The sequence below is a fragment of the Colobus angolensis genome, unplaced genomic scaffold, assembly GCF_000951035.1.
Source record: "Colobus angolensis palliatus isolate OR3802 unplaced genomic scaffold, Cang.pa_1.0 Scaffold181, whole genome shotgun sequence".
Classification (NCBI taxonomy): domain Eukaryota; kingdom Metazoa; phylum Chordata; class Mammalia; order Primates; family Cercopithecidae; genus Colobus; species Colobus angolensis.
Window position 1 is genome coordinate 1,209,319 of NW_012114944.1, and position 21,241 is coordinate 1,230,559.

At 48.7% G+C, this 21,241-nt stretch overlaps 1 protein-coding gene across 9 annotated transcripts in view; it reads right to left on the reverse strand.

The window, feature by feature from the left end:
* The window catches only part of PAX5 (paired box 5), a 196,116-nt gene that overhangs the window by 34,890 nt on the left and 139,985 nt on the right, over positions 1–21,241 (reverse strand). For 4 of the 9 annotated variants that reach the window (XM_011939423.1, XM_011939424.1, XM_011939430.1 and 1 more), the window contains one exon: positions 11,983–12,084. The exons of the other annotated variants lie outside the window; for them this stretch is intronic. In XM_011939423.1, coding sequence (XP_011794813.1) covers positions 11,983–12,084 — 102 coding nt within the window. The remainder of the gene's footprint in view (positions 1–11,982; positions 12,085–21,241) is intronic. 9 annotated transcript variants of the gene reach the window in all.

Below are 21,241 nucleotides of genomic sequence, written 5' to 3' on the forward strand. Positions count from 1 at the left end.
ATAAATGGATGGATGGATGGATGGATAAATGGATGGATGGATGGATAAATGGATGGATGGATGGATGGATGGATGGATGGATGGATGGATGGATAGATGGATGGATGGATGGATGGATGGATGGATGGATGGATGGATGGATGGATGGCCACTGCAACCTGATCAGCTCAAAGCCCCACAATTATTTATTATGTTCAATACATTTCAACAGGCTCTCTCCCAAGCCCTTTCTTCTAGGACACGGAGGCCCCTCTCCATTCTTCCCCATAGCACATCATGCATTAAGTGCACTATAATAATGATACTTTTCACTCTAAAAACACAAAAAGCTTATTTTTATAATTTTACTTTTGAAATTATTTGGCCACAAGTAATCTAATTGATGATTAGCTACAAATTCTCAGCAATTGAGGCATAAACTTAGAAATTCTTTTAAAGCAACAAAATCTAATCTAAAAATGGTTTTTAAATGTAATGAAATTTTTGTAAGCCCTAAATTTAAAAGTTAGTGAAGTTAACAATAATGTTACAATTTGTAAACATTTAATATAACATTTATTAATGTCAGTTTTCTAGTTTCCTATTTTAATTTTAGAGGTAAAAGGAGCTTTGTTTGGGCCTCAGATTGTTGTAGATTCCTAAAAAGCTCCTGGGACTTTAGCCCAGGGCCCCTCCAGGGCCCTGCACTTTCATTTAGGATCCTGTGGGAAGTCTTGGCTGGGACACCAACCTCCTCTTCCAGGAGCTCAAGTCTGGTAGAGGTGGAGACGCACTCGTAAATAATGTGATAAAAAGTAAAAGAGAAGGGAAGGAGTGCGTTGGGACCCAAGCCTCAAAGGGGCAGATTGCTGCCGTCCAGTGGATGAAGGGGTTGGTCTGAGCCCTGGACACTCCTGCATAGGGTGCCCCCATGGCAGGGGCTACCTGGTCCAGGCTCCTCCTAGGACTTCAGCCTCTCCTTCCCATCCCACCTCCAGGTAAGCCAGGCCCAAAGTACTTTCTCCCTGTTTGCCCCCAACCAAGACTCAACCACAAAACAGAGGGAATTGCCACCTGCCCTTTTGGCAGGCCTTTTGGCAAGCAGTACTACTGGGAGGTGCCTGCAGCAGCGTGGCTTAAACCCCAGGCCCGGCGTCAGGTTGCTCTGCCACCTGCTGAGTGGCAGAGGCTGAGGATGGCTCCTGCTGCCACTCTGTGGGCCCTGTGCATTCCTGGGCTGCAGTCCTTGTCCAGTCCTTGGAGTTTATCTCCTGAATTTGTGTCCACTCTGTCTCTGGTCAGAATCTGACTTGGTCATCAGGAATTAGGATAAGAAGGCCTAAGGTTCAGCAAGGTCACTGTCCTCAGGATGCCCTCACTTTGGGCTGTGCACCTCCAGGTTCCTCTCTGCACTAATGGGGGACCCCCAACCTCTCAGGGCTGAGAGAACCTTTAAGCCCTCCAGGCCCACCCTGACCCTGCCTCAGCCATCCAATGCTTAGCCCTTCCACAAATGCTTCAGTTTCTTCTAAAACAAATTCTGATAGCATTCCCCTTCATCTCCTAAAAAGCCATCACAGTCCAGTCATTTTGTTTGTTGTTCGTTTTTAAGAAACACCATTAGTAGAAAGACATCAGGAAGAAATTGTAAGTCAGGATCCCAAACACATGTTCTCACATACTCATGACCAGGTCGGTGCAGTTGGATCCGGGTCCTGCCAACTACCATCAGAAGGAGCTGGAAACAGGGGAAATCTAACAAGTAGATTCAGCCCAGAGCAGCACCAAAGCTGTCCTCGGCCGCTGGCTCTGAGCTCCCCCAGCACTGCACACTTCCCAGGCGGGCCAGTGAGCACCCACTTTGGACAGGGCACTCTCCCAGCTGAGACTCTGCTTCTCAGCTGTCCTTGCAATAGGTTCGTAGGAAATAAGAACGTTTCCCAGCACCTGTGAGCCTAGGATATTCTCTCTCCCCATCTCCATGCTCCCAAAAGGGACACTTTGCTTTCAAAGATGGAACAAATTATGGTGATCTTTACTACCTCTCTCTCACCCTAAGATTGCACATTCCAGTCTGAGAGCCCTCCTCCCAGGTGCACAGGCCCCGAAAACCAGCCCTGGCTGGCCCCAGCAGTTTCTGGGCTTTCCCGATCGAGACATGGGAGCAGTGTGTAAGGTCAGCAAGTCCTCAGGCTCTTCTCCTTCAGTCCAGCCCTTGGAAGTGATTATCAGATTACACATGACAGCCCAGGGCCACTGCCTTATTATTCACAGCCCCAGATCTGAAGGGAACTTGGAAGCATTTGCTGCTCGCTTCGAACAGAGGTGGCAGGGCTCAGGGAGCCCTCCAGTTAGGTCAGGAGCTGACATTAGCAGGGATAAACATCACTGACTTAGAAACCTTGAACGGCAGGAGCAGAAAGCCCCCTGGGGTGCATTCAGCCCAGCCTCCCCAGGCCCTGCCTCCTGCTTTAAGAGAGAGCAGGGAGTCCCAAGGTCATGTCCCAAGGTCATGCTGTGAGTATCTGGCAGCTAGAATCAGAACCTAAGTCTCCTAAATTCAAGTAGGACTTTCATGTCCCCAGAGTCCTTTCCATCTCTGAGGCTTTTGTAATTCTTTTCTTCCCAAATGCAGGCAAGAGCTGAGAAAACCTACATGCAGGTATCAGTTTCTCCTCACTCCCAGCATCACTTCCGTGCAGGGTTCCTGGAGCTTTAGTCACAAAGACTGTCCAGATCACATCACTCTAGACCCCTCGCCCCCCACTCTATGAGGGCACAGGCAGCCCTGGCTTTCAGACTCGCTTCCACATCTGCCTGGGCAGAGCCTACCCTCTGCAAGGCTACCGGATGCTCAGCCTCATGCCCAGAGGTTTCTAGGGCTGAGGTGTGGGTGTGGGTGTGACTGGGACCCTTCTTCCCTTCCAGCTTATCTCCCACCAGCCCCACAAGGCTTTGGTCACTCCCAGCTCCCTCCCTGATGCCCATGCTCTCTGGTTCCCCGGGGCTTCTCACGTACTGGTCCCTTACCCAACAATATCCCTCCAGCTTCACAGATTGGCAAACTCACTCTTCAAGGTCCAGCTCAAATGACCTCCTCTGATAAGTCTTCCCTGATTTGTCCCACTCCACCTCATTGCCTCAGCAGACTCAGTAGCCCCCTCACCTGCATTTCCTGAACGCTTTATAGATTCCTAGGTCTTAGCTCTTAACATTAGCACATCAGAATTTTTTTATATCCATCTCTCCAACTAGACTGTGAGCTCCCTGAGGGCAGGGGCTGTGTCAGCAACTCCACCCCAGCCCAGAATTGGCACCCAGAGTCTCTTAAGAAATATTTGGAGAATGAATGAATGAACAAGTGAATGGCCTCCTGCATTTCATCCTAGCTGTGTCTGGGATTCCCCAGGGTAGTCTATACTCCTGGTGTGGCAGAGTGACCGGAGGCCGCTAGAGGGCAGCAAAGAGTCAGGAACGAGCAACAGGTGCGCACCCCAGAGCCCAGGGTCAGGTTGGCAAAGGGGCGGCGTGCCCAGGCCAGAGCGCTACCAGGAGCCCCAGCAAGGAGCTTAGAAAGAAAGTCAGGGGTCGAGGGAAGTTAGTGTTAAGAACAAAGGCTGTTCATTCCCTGAGCAGATGTTCCCTGGGCCTGATGCTTAGGTCACGGAGGTGCCTAGAGAGCACTGGTCCTCTCTCCATCTGATGCTCAAGTCCCCACTGCCAAGTTCTCACCAGTGTCCCCTGGACCCTCCCAAGTCTGCCTATTCCAATGTCTTCAGTACTAATCATAGGAAAGGTTCTTGATACAAGGCTGAAAAAGGTAGCCCTCTGAATCCTGTTCACCGGTCCCGGCCATGCCAAGGAACTGGGCAGTATATATTTTCCCCGTTTCACATGTTTAACCAGACCCAGACAGTAGAAATGACATGTCAGATGGCACAGTGTCCCTGGCTGAGCTGGGCCAGAATCTTGCCTGGTACTGCGTCCCCCACCCCTAAGACTGCACGCTTGGCACAGAGCAGGCCTGTAGGGCAGGCAAGATGCAGAATCAGGGGTGGTCTTGCCAGACCACAAAAAAAACCTTCTCGTCCCCACTCCAGAACCTCAATACCTTTCCTACCTCACACAGGCGGTGTCTCCGTAACTGCACAACCATCATTTCAAACAGCAGCAAGGCAGGCTCCGAGAGGTCACAGAGTTCTTCGGTGGTCACACTGCTAATAATGGTGAAGCCACATTCTTGCCAAAGCACCCTTAGCTTCTCCTGGGGCATCTGCACATCTCTGTCTGGACTGGCCCTGGCCCCATGCTCCCAGGGCTCATGCACCTGTCTGCAGAAGGCCTCACCTGCTTGTCTGCTTGGCCTCCAAAAGTTGCCAGGCTCAGATCCTAACCTTGCTGGCCATCAGCCTCCACTCAGTGGGCTCCCCTCCCTGCCAATCCCACTTGTCTGGCCTGGGCTGGACTCCCACCCCTGGGAACCCATGCCAGCCACTAGGCCTCGCCTTCTGCCCTACCCCAAAGCCCCCACCCTCCTCTCCAGATAGCCAAGCACACACGGTTCCCAGTCCAGCTCCAGGGCCGCCTTTGCCAGAATGCCTTTCTCAGTTGCACCAACCACAGCTCCCTCTCCGTTTTCTCCAGACCCACTGCATTCGGAGACTGCCTGACTCCTACTTGGCAGTGCTCTCATTTCTGACTGGATTCTTCTATAATTGACTCTCCCATTGATCCACGGGCTCCAGAGGGTATGAGCTCTGCTGGAGAGCTCTTGATTTGAGCTTTAGCATGCCGGCTAGGTGTCTTTGTTCACCGTCATATCCAGCCCAGACCCCCGTGTAAATAATAGTAGCAATAATAATGAACAATTATGTGCCACTCCATATGTGCCGGTCAGAATTCTAAGAGTTTTCATGTATATTACATCACTTAATACTCACATTTATTATCACTATCTCCATTTTATACATGAGGAGGAAACCAGGGGTAAGTTACATAACTTGCCCCAAGTCACACAGCTAGTGAGAAGCAGGACTGTGACTCAGAACCAGGCAGTCTGGCTCAGGTATGTGCTCTTAACCACCCAGCCTCCCACTGCTTCCCCATGTGGCGGCTGTTCTAACAGCACTATCACTCCCAGCCCTGGGTCAGCCCCGGCCTCCTTGGTTGCATCACCCCAGCCCCAGACTCAGGGCCACAGCAAACCTGGCAAAGCTCTCCTTGGCAGCTCGGCCAAAAGTTCTCCTTTTTAATTTCAGCTACTGTGTCCTGAGTGCGACTAGGTGCTAGGAACTGTGCCGGGAACTAAGGACACAACTGTGAACAAAACAGACATAGCCTTGATTATTGTACAGCACTGATGTACCATAGAGACCTGAAGAGAAGCCAGAGAGGAACGAGTAAACCACACACTAAATGATGTCAGCTGGGTTTAGTGCCGCACATGAAAAGAGCAGGAAGCTCTGGGAGAGGAATGATGGGGGGGTCCTCGTTCAGAGGGCGTGTGGCAGGCAGAATTGTGGCCCCCCCCACCAAAAATATCCACATCGTAAGCCCCAGAATCCATGACTATGTCGGGTTACATGGCGGAGGGGAATTAGGTTGCAGATGAAATGAAATGCACTAATTAGCTGACCTACACGTGGGCAGATTATCCCAGATATCCAGATGGGTCCAAGGGAAACACAGAGCTCTATAAGCGAATGAGGGAGGAAGGAGGGGCAGCCGGATAAAGACTAAGCCCAACGTCACCAGTTTTGACAAGGAAGGCAGGGGCCAAAAGCCAAGGAATGCAGGCAGCAACAACAAGCTAGGACAAGAAAGCAAATCATTCCCTCCTAGCACCTCCAGAAGAAACAAGCCCTGCAGACACCTTGGCTTCAGCCCGCTGTGACCTACTTCCAGAATCAGAGGGTGAAAAGAGTCTGTTGTTTTAAGTCACTCATTTGTGGTCATTTGTCACAGCAGCAACAGGAAACTCAGATATATTTGGTCACTGGGGAAGGCCTCTCTATGGAGGGGAAGCCCAGATAGGTGAGAGGGGACCAGGCAAGCTGGGCAAAGAGCAGAGAGGGCCCCTTAAGCAGAGGAGCTTGCAGATGCTGAGGCGGGAAGGAGCAGGTCCCTCTCACACCTCCTGTGGCGTCCAGTGGACCCTATGCCTTCCTGGCCCACATGGCTGGGTCCACCTCTCCTCTGGCTTCAGGCCCCCCTCCACACTGCACCCTCACCTACTTCTTTAAGCAAATAAAAGCCATCAGTTTAGTGAGTGCCTCAATTGAAAGGCATCTAGAAATGATGTCCACCAATCCATGGCAAGCGGAGTGCCCAGGACCACAGGGACCCCACCTAGTGCCTTTGTGCACATTGTTCTGGCGGGCCATGTGGGATGGGGCACCCATTGGTTCCTCAAAGATAGCAACCTTTTTTCTCAGACTCACTAAAGCCAAAGGTCAGTGAACTCCCCTTCCTTTTTCCTCTAGCCCAGAATTTGTAAAAATTTTAAATGCCATGTCAATACCTGTTGGGTTGCAAAATATCTTCAGGCAGGAATCAACTGGTTACACCAATCAAGACACTATGAAATATTTGGTGCAAAACTTTCGGCATTTTCTGGGACATGGTGGAAATAAAATTTGAAAACTGTTTCCTTTCTAAGCTGATATAAGATGCGATATTTGCTTTCTTCAACATAACTGCTCTGCAAATGGCAATGCAGAGTTTACAGAGCTGCAGTTTACTGAATCTGCAAACCCTAGAGAAGACCAAGAAACTATGTTTTGCAGACATGGGGATGCTGTGGAGCCAGAAGGGGCAGACAACTCTGATGACAGAATTGGAAATCAAGCTGAACACGAGTTCAAGCTAACAAGCTGACATTTAGTAAGGAAAAACGTGACGTCCACTTTTTCAGGCTCTGAAGTGTGGCTGTGGAAGCATAGCCGGAGGCAAGCATGCCTTCCTCTGTGTGTCCTCCAAGCACATTTACAATAAAAGTCTTCACTTAGAAATGAAGTGGTGGCCAGGTGCAGTGGCTCATGCCTGTAATCCCAACACTTTGGGAAGCTGAGGCAGGAGGATCGTTTGAGCTCCGGAGTTGGAGACCAGCCTGAGCAATATGGTGAAACCTGTCTCTACAAAAAATACAAAAATTAGAGGGCGGGGTGGTAGGCGCCAGCAGTCCCAGCTACTCGGGAGGCTGAGGTGAGAGGATCACCTGAGCCCAAGAAGTCAAGTGAGCCAAGAAGTCACCTGAGCCCAAGAAGCGCAGTGAGCCAAGATCATGCAACTGTGCTCCAGCTTGGGCAACGGCCGGATGGAGACTCTGCCTCGAAAAAAAAAAAAAAAAAAAAAAAAAAAAAAGAAAAAGAAGTGAAAGTAGTGGCAGCTAAATGTTTTCTAAAGCCTACAGTGGGAAAAACACCCCAAAGATTTCAGGTTTCCCTCCTTATTGCACCACCAGCCCACCAGAGGCCAGCAGGGAGTGAAACAGACCTCGTAGCGAAACAGATCATTGCAGCGTAGCAGCCTCAGAGAGACAAAAGCAAGAGAGACAGATGTCCCAGAGCCTTGTCCCACTTGTTTCTCCAAACATGCCAACAGGCCCTCGGGGTCAATGAAATGGCATCATCGCCTTTAGCACCATCACAATTCAACGAATGCCTTCAGGATTCAGAAGCCCAAGAGGTCATGAATCAGAATCTGAACAAACACGAAGCTGAAGTTCTCAAGCGGGTTGTGGTATATCCACGTCCTACTCCCTGGAGCCTGATAAAGGGAGGCTCCTTATATGTAATCTGTGAATGTGACTCCTGGTGAAAGGGAAAAAGGGGTCTTTGCAGATGTGATTGATTAAGGATCTTGCGATGGGGAGATCATCCCGGATCCTCCAGGTAGGACCAAAATGCATACGTATCCTTATAAGAGAGAAGAGGCAGATTCGACACACAGAGTAGAAGGCCACGTGAAGACGAAACAGGGAAACACTGAAAGCACCTGCCATGGAGCAATGCAGCTGCAGCCAGAGAAGTCAGGAACCACAAAACCTGGAGGAGGAAGGAAACAGATCTTTCCCCAGGGCCTCCTGAGGGAGCACAGCCCTGCCAACACCTTTGGCCCAGTGATACTGACTTCAGACTCCTGTGCTCCAGAACTGTAAGAGAACACAGTTCCGTGGTTTGAAGCCACCAGGTTTGGGGGAGATTTGTTACAGTAGCCACAGGAAACTAACACACAGGTCCATACAATTTCCCCGGCCTCCCTTCCTTAGCCAACATTCACAAAGATAACTTGATATGTGTTAGGGGCCGTGAAGGGTGCAGAGATTAATCAGGTCCCAGTGAGAGTGGCGGACGTGGCGTAGGGGACCGTGCCTTGAACATGCTGGGTCATGTGATGAGGCAGAGCCAGGCACAGGCATCTTCCCCTAGAGGGGGCCGTCTGGGAAAGCTTTTCCGAGCAGGGGAGGTCTGCGCTCAGCCCTGAAGGGTGAAGCTGGATTCTGACAGGTCAAGGTGGGAAGCTGTCCAAGAATGATGAAGGAACTAATGGGTGACAGTCCAAGGTGTGCTGGGCGCCAGACAGCGGTCAGGGTCGGGGAGGCTGGGAGAGGAGGCCAGAAAGGCAAGTTGAGGCCAACCATGGTGAGGCCTGACAGGCAGCCCAGGGCCCCTGCTCTGCCAAAAGGTGGACCCTCCCTGTTCTGTGAGACAGTGCCGGGGGTAGTGTCTGCAAAAATAATGTCCACAGGCCACCCAAGAAACAGATTTGGAGATTTTGTTGGAAACAAGAGTCCCAAAGACCTGACCCTGTTTGGCCATGGGGAAACAGGAACTAAGGGCTGTGCGGCTGAGCTTGCAATCCCAGCCCTGATGCCAGGCCTGGCACTGAATAAATGCTGGGGGATGCATGAAAAGAGACAGTGAGAGGAGAAAGGCCAGGGCAAGAGGAGAAAGAGGAAAAGACGGGGGAAGAGGAGACAGAGAGATGCAGAAGGGAAGAATGGAGGGAGAGAGAGAAGGAAGAAGTCATGAGCTCCCAGGCAGCAGGCTCCTCTGCCAAAATGCTTGTTTTCCTCCCTCCACACTTGTGCACCTCCCCCTGTGCCCAAGGACAGAGTCCCATGGGGCCCTGAGGCCACCCCTGTCCAGCTGCTGCCAGGCTTGGTGAAGCTGTGCCCCTGCTTGGGCCTGTGATTCCTGCTGCCCTGTTAATGGGCAAGGAGTTGCCATCCATTCCCACTGGAGGCTCTGCCAGGCCTGCAGCCATTTGTGTCTTGAGCCTGGTAATTAGGGCTGGAGGAATCCTGGGGGCCAGAGGGCAGGCTGTGTTTGGATAAACTTGGCAAAGTTCAGCTGCTTCTCTGAACTCAGCCTCTTTGGGGTTTCCAGTGGGGAGCTGAGAGGACCGGCTGGGTGGCCTCAGCTTCACCACTGACATGCTTTCAGAACAGGTTCCAGGGCTGTCCCTGCCCCTCTGTCATCACAGAGAAGCTGGAGTTGACTGATTCAGAGAGCACATCCAGGCAGCCCAGGGCAGAGGAAGAAGTGCCTCCCCGGGCGTGGGGAGTGCTGGGAGGGAGGTAGAAGGGGCCGAAGACTGGGGTTCGAGTCCTCCGCCTGCAAGCTGCACAGCCCCCAGAAATTCCCTGGCTTCTCTGGGGCTTCTCTGGCCCTTTTGGAAAACAGGGATTACTCTCCTAACCCTGCCCCCGTTGCAGGACTGTTGCGTCACAGCACTCAGGGGAAGTCCGTGTTATAAGGCACTACAGAAATGCAACGGGCCATTCATGGACACAGCTTGGGATCCATCTTCCAAGGCTGCCTGGACTTGCTAAAGGTTGGAAAATGAGGAGCCGGTGGGGCGGGGCAAGGGGAAGGGTGTTGTGTGTCCCACGACCTCTGTGACCTGCCACGGGTCCATCCTTGCAGCAGACCAAAGTTTTGCAGGCGGGAACCTGGCAGGCCTCCCTGGCATTGGCAAGGCCCAGGACAAGAGTACACACGGAGGCCGTTTCCCATGTGTCTCATATTTAAAAGTCATCAGTCAAGCTAGCAAACCGTTAAATGAAATATGCTCCATCCTCCTACCTTGTTAAATACATCTTCGAAACAACCTGGAAGGCCAGGATCGAATGTAGAATTCTGGACCTCCTTGGCGTTCTGTGCCAGGACATGGCTGTAGGGGGAGCCGGCCTGGCTAAGATCCGTCCTGCTGAGCTCCCCACCCCGGGATCCTCATCACCACGTGGGGCCTTGCACACACATGAGTGGACACCCAGCCCTCACATCCAAGCTCCGTCCACACTCTCGACAGAGAGCCAGGCCTTGGGCCCAGGGATGCACACACCAGTAACATGGGCTGGCTTTAGGAGGATGGCCCAGGGGAAGAGGCTTGGGCCTATTTGGGCAAGACTCCAGCGTGAGCTAGGAAGAGAGGTGTGGGCATGTCCATTTGGTCCTGCAGGCTCTCCCCAGTGCATGGGAGAGGGGGCACGGCTTCAGCAGGGTTAGAGTGGGGCCCTTTAAGGGTGGCTCCCTTATTTATTTATTTATTACATTATTATTATTATTATTTTTTTTTTTGAGACAGGGTATCGCTCTGTCACCCAGGCTGGAGTGCAGTGTCGCGATCTCAGCTCACTGTAACCTCTGCTTCCTGGGATCAAGCAATTCTCTTGCCTTAGCCTCCTGAGTAGCTGGGATTACAGGCACATGCCATCACACCTGGCTAATTTTTGTATTTTGTTTGTTTAGTAGAGACAGGGCTTTGCCATGTTGGCCAGGCTGGTCTCGAACTCCTGGCCTCAAGTGATCTGCCCGCCTCCACCTCCCGTGATGCTGGGATGATAGGCGTGAGCCACTGTGCCCAGCCTATTCTGGCTTTTTTAAGTGCCCAGAGACAGTCAAGAGTGTGTGTTAGGAGGAGATAAGGCCCTTAGAGCCCCAGGCACTAAAACAAGCTGTGTGGTCCCCTGTAAATGACTCTACCTAAGAGACAGCATGGTGACTATAGTCAATAATAATGCATTGCATATTTCCAACCCCTAAAAGAGAGTTTTTTAATGGTTCTCACTACAAAGAAATGATAAATATTTGAGGTGACAGGTATGTTAATTAGCTTGATTTGATCATTCCACAATGTATACACTGTCAAAACACCACACTGTACCCCATAGATACACTGAACTATTTGTCTATTAAAAATTAAATTAAATAAATAAAATTTTTTAGAAATAATTTTTAAAAGGAGACAATGCTAACTCATAAAAGATGTGTAACAACATCCAACGGAGGCCTGATTTTCCCCCTGATTTTTAAAAACATCTTTCAAGAAAGAATACTTTGGGTATTTCTGCTATGCTAATGCCGTTAACACCCAGACAGCCAGCACCACTTGTCCCCATACCACCCTACAACGTAAGGAGACATGGCAGCCTCCTCTCCAAATGTCTTAAAACGGACACATCACCAGCCTGGGGGGATCAGGTTCCAATGGCCACAGGGTGTTCAGCTTAGAATCAAGTGACAAACCCACCATCCAACATCCCGTCTGTACTGAACACATTATCCTCAACCCCAAGGAGTAAGGCCACCGCGAGCACTGCAGAGCCTTCTGCTTGTTCATGCCCACATGATTGTGTGGGAGAGAGAGGGTGGGGGCCGGGAGGGAGGGAAGCTTGGGGAGAAGGCTCGCTCCACACTGGCTGGGTGACCTGCAGCCAGCCCCTGCACCCTCTGTGTTCAGACTCTGTATGTGGCCAAGGAGGGGTTGTTTGAGTGACAGTCAAATACCCTCCCCCCACCCCCGGTGTCCTCCCTGGTGCTGCTGCTGGCTGGTCCAGGGCCCACTGCAGGCCCAGCTGCAGAGAGCGCAGACCTCTGCCTGATTTATTCAGGTCTGCTTCTCAGAAGCGTAGAGGTCACCCAGGGTGTTTGGGGGGATGCCCCCCCACCGAAACCCCGTCCGCTGCCTGCTGTGGAGACGCCGACAGTGCAAACTCACCAGGCACCATCCCTGTCAGCGTCGGCGCTGAGTAGCTGCCCTGTCCAGCGGGGGGAACGTGTGGAGGGTACCCGGGGAGGGTCGTGCTCGCCAAGTCACGGCCTGAGGAATCAAAGCAACAAATCACAGGGTGAGCATCTCCGCAGCCAGCCGCTCATGTCCACAGCTCCCTGGACGCTTCTGCACATTTGTCACGTTTGGACACTGAATGGCAATGTGCCCCCAGTTCCCCCGTCGCTCACACGCGCTCTCACAAACACACACACACACACGCATGCACACACATCTCCAGCCACCCTCGCTCCACTCAGCAACAACGGAGTCAGGGCTGTGGCCTGTTCCTGGGAAATCGGAACCCCCAGCTTGGGAAGGCTGGGCAACGCAGGTGACAGCACGCCCTGACTCCGGCCAGCTCTCCCTACTCTCTACTCCCCAAGAATGCCTGGGACCTCTCCATCTCCACACTGTTGCTTCTGCTATGTCCTCTGCACAAAGTCCCCCTTCCTCCAACTGCACACAGCCTGCCACCACCTGCTTTCAAAGACCAGCTCAAATGCCGCCCTCCTCCTCTCCTCAATAGCCCCCCTCAGTGAACAAGGGGTACATCTGCCTCAAACCCTATAGTCCCATATTTGGCCTAGTACTGAATTTTTCCTCCTTCGGCCTAGAGCTGTTTCTTCATTCAGTGAAGATGCAGGAAGCACCTCCCAGTGCCAAACACTGTTCTAGCGCTGGGACATAGAGGTTAAGGCCTCAGCCCTCAAGGTGTACACACTCCCATGAGTGAGTGGCCAGCTCTTTCAGGCTGCTGTGCTTCTGACTGTGAGTCCAGAGTGTCCACGTGTCTCTCAGCTGGGACACTGTCACCATTGCTGATTGGCTCCATCATGCAGAGGAAAATTCAATTGCACAGTTTTGATAGGTGTGCATGTTGGGGTAGAGGCCAGGACCACATAAGGGGGTGCTGCCAAATCTGTCTCCTGCAAGATGGGGGACATTATCCCAGAAGGAGGCTGCCTGGGGCAAGTGCTCATATCCTTCCTGGCTGCCTGGGATGGATAAGAGGATCCTGAGAGGGCAGGTGACTTGCCCAAGGACACTCGGCTGACCTAAGGCAAGGCTGGGACTGCGAGTCAGCCCCCCTGCCCCCGGGAGTGGATCCTTTCTTCAACGGTGGGTTGTTCTCAGGGTCATTTCTGAACCCCAACAGCTTCTGCTGCGTTACACATGCTTTAAAACCTTGAAATCTAGAGCAAAGGTTCAGAAGATCAGTGCCTCACCAAAGCACTCAAGAAGCCAGATAAAAATCAATAAAATGAACCCAGGGAAAGAAGAAGGAAGGAATCAACAAAATAAAAACAGAAAAGAATTAATTAGGGGCAGGCCGTGGCTCACGCCTGTAATCTCAGCACTTTGAAAGGCTGAGGTCAGGAGTTCAAGACCAGCCTTGCTAATATATATATATATAAATTAGACGTGATGGCACACGCCTGTAATCTCAGCTACTCAGGAGGCTGAGGCAGGAGAATCGCTTGAACCTGAGTGGTGGAGGTTGCAGTGAGCTGAGATGGCACCACTGCACTTCATCCTGGGAGACAGAGCGAGATTTCATTCAAAAAAAGAAAAGAAAAGAATGAAATAGGTAACAGAAAAGCAGACGACAATACATCAGCCAATAATTGTTATTTGAAAAGAACAATAACAGACAAGTCTATCAAGATTCAAAAAAAAGCACAGATAATCAAGATAAGGAATGAGGAGACATTATAACCAGAGATGATATTTAAAAACATAAAGAAACATGCTCCACATGAATGAATGTAGAAATCTCAACAAAAGGTACAATTTTCTAGGAAAATATGAATTGCTAAAAGTGATTCAAGAAGAGTCAGAGAATACCAACATCCCAATAATCTTAGAAGAAATAGAAAACGTTTAAAAAAAAATAAGTGCCTCATCCATTTAGCTTCTTGGGAAAGTTTTTGTTTGTTATTCTTTTTGGCAAGTTCTTTAAACCTTCAAGAGACACATACCTCTGTTATTAAACTGTTCTAGGATATAAAAAACTAAGGAAATCTTCCCAATTCATTTTTCCAAGCTAGCATAATCCTGATCTAAAAACTTAACAAAGTCAGCACAAAAAAAAATTAAAGACTAGTGTCACGATTTGTTAATATACATGTAAAAAGTCTACTATCATACTGATTGGGCAATATTACAGAAATAATAATATACCATGACCAAAAAAGGTTCATTCTATGTATTCAAGGATGGTTCAATATTAAAGCATTGTTCAGGACATCATATTAATGTATTAAAGGAGGAAAATCATATGATTATATAAAAGATGTGGAAAAGGCATTGGCTATAATTCAATATTAATTCCTTATGATACCTCTTAGTAAATAAGAATTGAAGTATACTTCCTCGTTCTTATATTGATACTAAATCTGAAGTTAATATCTTAAAAAATACTTAATTGGTTAGATACTTAGAGAATTCCTGTTAATGTCAAGAGCATGTCAAGGAAACCTGTTATCAATGTTATCACTGAAAATTGTTCTGAAAGTTTTAGCCAGTACAATACGATAAGACAGAGACATAAGAGGAATAAGCACTGGGGGGCAGGGGAAAACCCGAGATTATAATTAGCTGGATAAATCTTAGGCTTGGGAAATCATAAGAAAATTGGTTCATCTCCTAGAACCACTGGAAAAATTTGGTGAAATAGCCAGGTAATGGACTGTGTCGACTCCAGCCTTGTGCAGGACTTGAGCAGCCATCATGCTGGGGGCTCATTCCATTCTCAGGTCCCCCTCTCCCAGCCCACCAGGATGGCAGTATGCGCTCAGAGAAGCTGGCACATGGCCACATACACTCTACACATCACTCTGCCTCTGAGTTCCCGTTACAGAGGAGCTCTTTTGCCTTGTCCATGGCTTCAGTTTTATGCAGGCAAAGTCGCTAGAACCAGAGGCTTCGCCTGTGGCTGCACTTACTCTCCTTGGACTAGTCATGAAAGCAAAGGGCCTGGGCTGTCGCTTGCAAGGAAGGCAGAGAAGCTGACAGCTTTCTGTGTCCTCTCAACCTCCTGAATTGCTCCAGTGTGCCAGGCACTGGTGTGGGCTGTTGAGCAGCATTATTCCACTGAAGCCTCACAGCTTACACAATTCCCAGCGTAAACCTTATGACACTGTGTAGGGAGGAGTCAGGGAGGGTGCAGCACACCACAGAAAGGAAGACAGCAGAGCACAGTGACAAAGCATGTCAAGTCTGCCCAGGCTCACATGCTTGATTTGCCATTTATTAGTTGTGTGACCTTGAGAGAGTCCCTTAATCATTCTGAGCCTCGGTTTCCTTATCTATAAAATGAGGAGGATAACAGCCAACACTTACAGAGAGTGAACTGTGAGTTAAGCACACACATCCTCACTTATTCTTCACAACAGCCCTATCAGAGAGCTACTATGTTCCCTGTTTTACTGAGGGGGAAACCGGGGCACAGAGAGTTCAAGTGACTTTCTCACAGTCACACAGCTAGAAGATTAAAAAGCAAGGTTTCAAACCCAGCCAGTCTGGCTTGCAAGCCTGCCCTCTCCACCCCTGCCCTGTGCCATCTCTGCAACCACACAGAAGCATGCCTTCTTCATGAGGCTGTGGTAAGGAGGCAGAGGGAAGATGTGTGAGAAGCACACGGCACAGTGTGGAAGGTAATCCTTCACCCCACCCTCACCACCATCACCTTGAAAGAGAAATAGTAATTTAACACCAAAAAGTAGGAAGGACATATATTAAACTGGTTTTAAAACCAAATACATTCAGTTTTATGAAAACCGAAAGGAACCCTTTGCAGCTCTTCCTGCTAGAGCACAGTGGCCTCCTCTGACCCTTATGTTTAGGTTCAGCTGTGTGCCTTGCTCTGGCCACTGGGATGGGAGCACTTGGCAAGCAGAAGCTTGATGTGTGCTTGTGTGGCTGGATGCCCTTCTCCCTTACTCTGAGAATATGTCCTGGCTAGCGTGTAGGTCCAAGGAGGAGGGGACACATGTGGAGCAGAGATGGACCAAAACTGTGACTGACACCCAGCCCAGCCTGGTGCAGCCAATCCCCAGCCAACCCCAAGTGCACCAGCAAGAATAAATGATTACTGTGTTAAGACCTGAGTTTGGGGAGCATTTGCTAAGCAGCAATGTGGTGACAATTACCGATTGACACAAGATTTAGTAAGTGTCATCACTGTTCTCTACTTAAAAGCTCACTGCCTAGAACCTCTAAGAATACCTATCCAAATCGAGCCAGAGGCTGGTCCCCACGCCTGGTTGGGAAACCCACTCTTATGAATTCAAGCCTCAAATCTGCTCTGAGGCCCGTCAGAACTCTCCTGGCACCAAGCTGAGGAGTCTGTGACCTTGGAGGGCACAGGCAGTTTCACCTTCTCAGTCCCTTCCCTAACATGTCTCAGGCATGTCGCCAGGGTTGGGGTTTACAACCTGTCAACACGAGGCAGCTAAGGAGACGCTACTGCCCCTTCCTAGCTCTAGCTCAAGCCTCTGGACTGGGATGGGAAACCAGATTTAATGTTCTAAACACGCTATGATCTCAAAGCGCACATTTCTTTCATTTTTTTTTCAACCAAGGAAGAAATTATTTGTATCATTTGCAATGGCACTGAATGCTATTGATGGCCTATAATAAGTTTGCAAATAACTAACTAAAATGAATTGATTTGCATTCCTAATATAATTCCTCCTATTAATGGCATGTAAGTACATCTTGTCTAACTCATGCACGGCCTTCTCTTACCAGGAAGAATAACCAAGACCTGGCTTTGCTTACTATCAGCAAGGAGTCCAGGCAGAACTTCGAAACTCAAGACAAAGCCCACTCCTCCAGAAGAGACACATTTGGTTTGAAATAACTCACTCTTTGCAATCCTGAGAGGAAGGGGAAGAACAGGGACCTGCCCCTGTTGTACACACGAGGAAACTGAGGCTCAGGGATGAAGTTTGACTGGCCCAAAGTCACAAAGTAAGCGGTAAAACAGGGACTTCAACTCAGATCTCATGATTTCTACTTAAATGCTATTCTTGCAGGATTATTAAAAATGTTTCCCCTCACCGGGCTCGGTGGCTCAAGCCTGTAGTCCCAGCACTTTGAGAGGCCGAGACAGGCGGATCACGAGGTCAGGAGATCAAGACCATCCTGGCTAACACAGTGAAACCCTGTCTCTACTAAAAAATACAAAAAACTAGCTGGGCGAAGTGGCGGACGCCTGTAGTCCCAGCTACTCGGGAGGCTGAGGCAGGAGAATGGCGTAAACCCGGGAGGCGGAGCTTGCAGTGAGCTGAGATCCGGCCACTGCACTCCAGCCTGGGCGACAGAGCAAGACTCCGTCTCAAAAAAAAAAAAAATGTTTCCCCTTGAGGGGACTAGCCCTCCCAGATGCTAAAACATTCTACAAAGTCTTTATAATTAATATTGTGATACCAGCACCTGAAGAAAAAACCAATGGAATAGAATGAAAATTAAAAAAAAAAATAGGCTCAAAAGATCCAATCCATATTGGATTATGGACCCAATAATTCAATGCATAGATTATATGGAAATCTAGCATACGATGAAGGTAGAATCTCAAATCACTGGGGCAAATATGGACTTTTTATAAATGGCGTTAGGACAATTGGAGAGCCATCTGGGAAAAAAAGATTAAATAGATCAATTCTTCCCACCATATATAAGAATAAACTACAAATAGAACTGAGAAATAAACGTAAAAAAATAAAACTATACAAGTACTAGAAGAAAACGCAGGTGAACTCCTCTCTAATGCAGGTGCAGAAAGACTTTCTAATTATGACTCGAAACCAGATGCACATACCACTACAAAAATTAACTCAAAAATAATCAAAGCCAGGCGCGGTGGCTCACGCCTGTAATCCCAGCACTTTGGGAGGCCGAGGCGGGTGGATCATGAGGTCAGGAGATCGAGACCATCCTGGCTAAAACGGTGAAACCCCATCTCTACTAAAAATACAAAAAATTAGCCAGGCATGGTGGCAGGTGCCTGTAGTCCCAGCTGCTGGGGAGGCTGAGCCAGGAGAATGGCGTAAACCCAGGAGGTGGAGCTTGCAGTGAGCCGAGATCATGCCACTGCACTCCAGCCTGGGCGACAGAGTGAGACTTGTCTCAAAAGAAAAAAAGGAAAAGAAAAAGAAAAATAAATGAATCAAAGACCTAAACGTAGGAGTTAAAAATACAAAATTCTTAGAAGGAAATATGGGCATAAATCTTCATGACCTTCGATTTGGCAATGGCTTATTGGATATGACACAAACAAAAAAATAGACACACTGGACTTCATCAAAATGAAAAGCTTTTGTGTTTCAAAAGATACTACCAAGAAAGTGAAAAGATGACCCATAGAATGGGAGAAAATATTTGCAAATCGTATGTCTGATAAAGGACTTGTATTTAGAATATATAAAGAACTCTTGCAGCTCAATAATAAAAAGACAAATAACCCAATTTTAAAATGAGCAACGCATCTGAATAGTCATTTGTCTAAAGAAGAATAAATGAAATGGCTAACAAGCACATGAAAAGATGTTCAACATCATTAGCTCTCAGGGAAATGCAAATCAAAACTACAATGAAACACCACTTCATACCCACTGGGAAGGTTACAGTCAAAAAGACATATTGTCACAATCATTGGCAAAGATGGGGAAAATTGGAACCCTCAAACACTGCTGGTAGGAATGTAAAATGGTACAGCCGCTTTGGAAACGTCTGGCAGTTTTTAGACATAGAGTTACCATGTGACCCAGCAATTCCCACTCCTAGGTGTATACCCCAGAGAAATAAGAACATATGTCCACATGAAAACTTGTACACAAATGCTCATGGCAGCATTATTCATGATAGCCAAAGAGTGGAAACAGCTCAAATATCCATCAATTGATGAACGCATAAAGAAAATGTAGTATGTCCATACAATGGAATATTTGGCAATAAAACAGAGTGAAATACCAATACATACTACAGTAGTAACATTCATAATGAACTTGAAATGACTATGCTACGTGAAAGAAGCCAGCCACAAAAGACTATGTATTGTATGAATATATCCACACAAATGTCCAAGATAGGCAAATCTACCGACAAAAAGTAGATTAGTGATTGCCTAGGGCTGGGGCTGGGAAATGCTCAATAGGCAAAGAAATAAAGGGAAGGTATAAAGTCTCAGGCTGCATCTGGGGAGAGGGCGGGCTGGGCAGGGGCAAGCTGTGGCTGACACTAGTGGCGGGCCTGGCCTCCAGAGGGCAGACCTGACCCCAGGGAGGAGCCCTCCAGCCAGTTCTGCAGGTGGCAGGCTTAGGGGGCATGAAGCCACCCACATCTGCTCTGCCTTTCACACAGACTCCCCTGCTGCCTCCAGAGCCAAATCTAGGCCACTGAGCCTGGCAGGGAGAGGTGAAGTTTGAGTCACACTGTCCTGTCTTCAAATCTCAGCTCCACCACTTACAGGCTATGTGACCTCTGGCAGGTAATACGATGATCCGAGCCTTGGGCTTTCTTTGATAATCAGAAAAAGAGGGTATTTATTGGGAATGTAACAACGGTACTCTCTGTAACAGGATTAAAATACATCTGCAAATTCTTTGTTACCCTTCTCAGGGAGAAGTGAGGTCTATGACCCTTTAACCTGAACCTGGGCCACCTTGGTGATTGGTCAACCCACAGAGCTCCAGCCTCCTTGGAGGTTTCCACAAGCCAGGCCCTGGCCAGGCACTTCCATGTCTTACCTCATTCAATACAAGAACCCCATAAGGTTGTGGTTATAACCCCCATTTTACAAATGGGGAAATGAAGGCTCCCAAGTAGTTGATGTGCCCAAGGTTGCAGAGCTGATAATGACAATCATAACGGCTAATATTTTTGTAGAATTTACTGTACGCCAGACAAGGCTCTACACCAGGCAGTGTTCTAAACACTATTCACTGTGCTTCATAGATACTGATTCATTTAATCCTCAAAAACTCTGTAAGGTGAGTCCTGTTGTTATCCCCATTTTACAGACGTGGAAACTAAAACACAGCGAGATTAAGCACCTGCCCAAGTTCCCACGGCTAGTCAGAAATGGAGCCTTATCCAAACGGAGGCGTTCTGGCACCAGATGCCTTCACATTCCCCCAGCATTGGCACCCATCCTTCTCCTGCTTCTAGACTGCAAGTCCCTGGAGATCAAGAACTGCTCTCATCTCTCTTTCCCTTGCACTGGCCTGGCACACAGTAGGTACTCAGAAAATGTTTGCCAAGATTAAATTAATCATGAGACATTGGTTCTGCTCTTCTGAAGGAACTATGCTTCCTGTCACATCGGCATCTCAGAAAGTCCTTCATTACAAACTCCACAAAATAACCAGGCCTGATTTATCAGTTTTTGCTTAGATGCAACTTTTTCTTTTACATGGAGCCCATTTCTAGGTAGGCTCTCTCTATGTACACTAATGGGGGGGAATGTGAATCCAATTAACTTCAAATTTAGCTCATAATGAACTTATCTCATTTTGCTACCAGCTCGGTTCTCATCGTGTGGCAGTAATTAACCACTGGGGGTTGTCACTCCCAGACACATGACACAGAAATCCTCCCAGTCCTTCGCTTCAAACCCTTGCAGAATTCATTACCCTGACAGTGTGAAAACCCTTCACTTTGAATACCATAGGGCACCAACCAAACTCCCCCTCCATCTACCTGACTGTGTGTGAGAGTGAGAGAAAGAAGGAAGCAAGCCATTGAGCAGCCATTAATTATTGTGAACAAGATGGGAGGTGGGGGCAGGATCCTGGCGATGGCTTGATGGCCGGAGAGGGTCTGCCAGCCTTGACAGCCCTGGGGCAAGAGGTCCTGCCCAGAGGAGGGAGATCTTAGCACACAAGGCCCAAACTAGAAGTGAACACGGTGGAACTGGCTGAGAAAGGCAGAGCCCTTTGCTAACTGGCAACTCTATCTTCTGGGCACTTTTAAGGTCCAGGAAGCCTGCACACTCCAGGCAACATGGATTGCTGTGTGACCTCAGGTAAACTTCACTCCCTCTCTGAGCCTTGGTTTCTGGGTCTTAGTTATCTGAATACTCAAGCAGTGGGAACAGATGGCCTCTGAGGGTTTTTTCCATGGCAACATTCCATAAGTCAGTGGTATCATTTCACCTCCATGTTGATGGAAAAGAAGGTGAGTGTCAATTCCTACAGAGAAG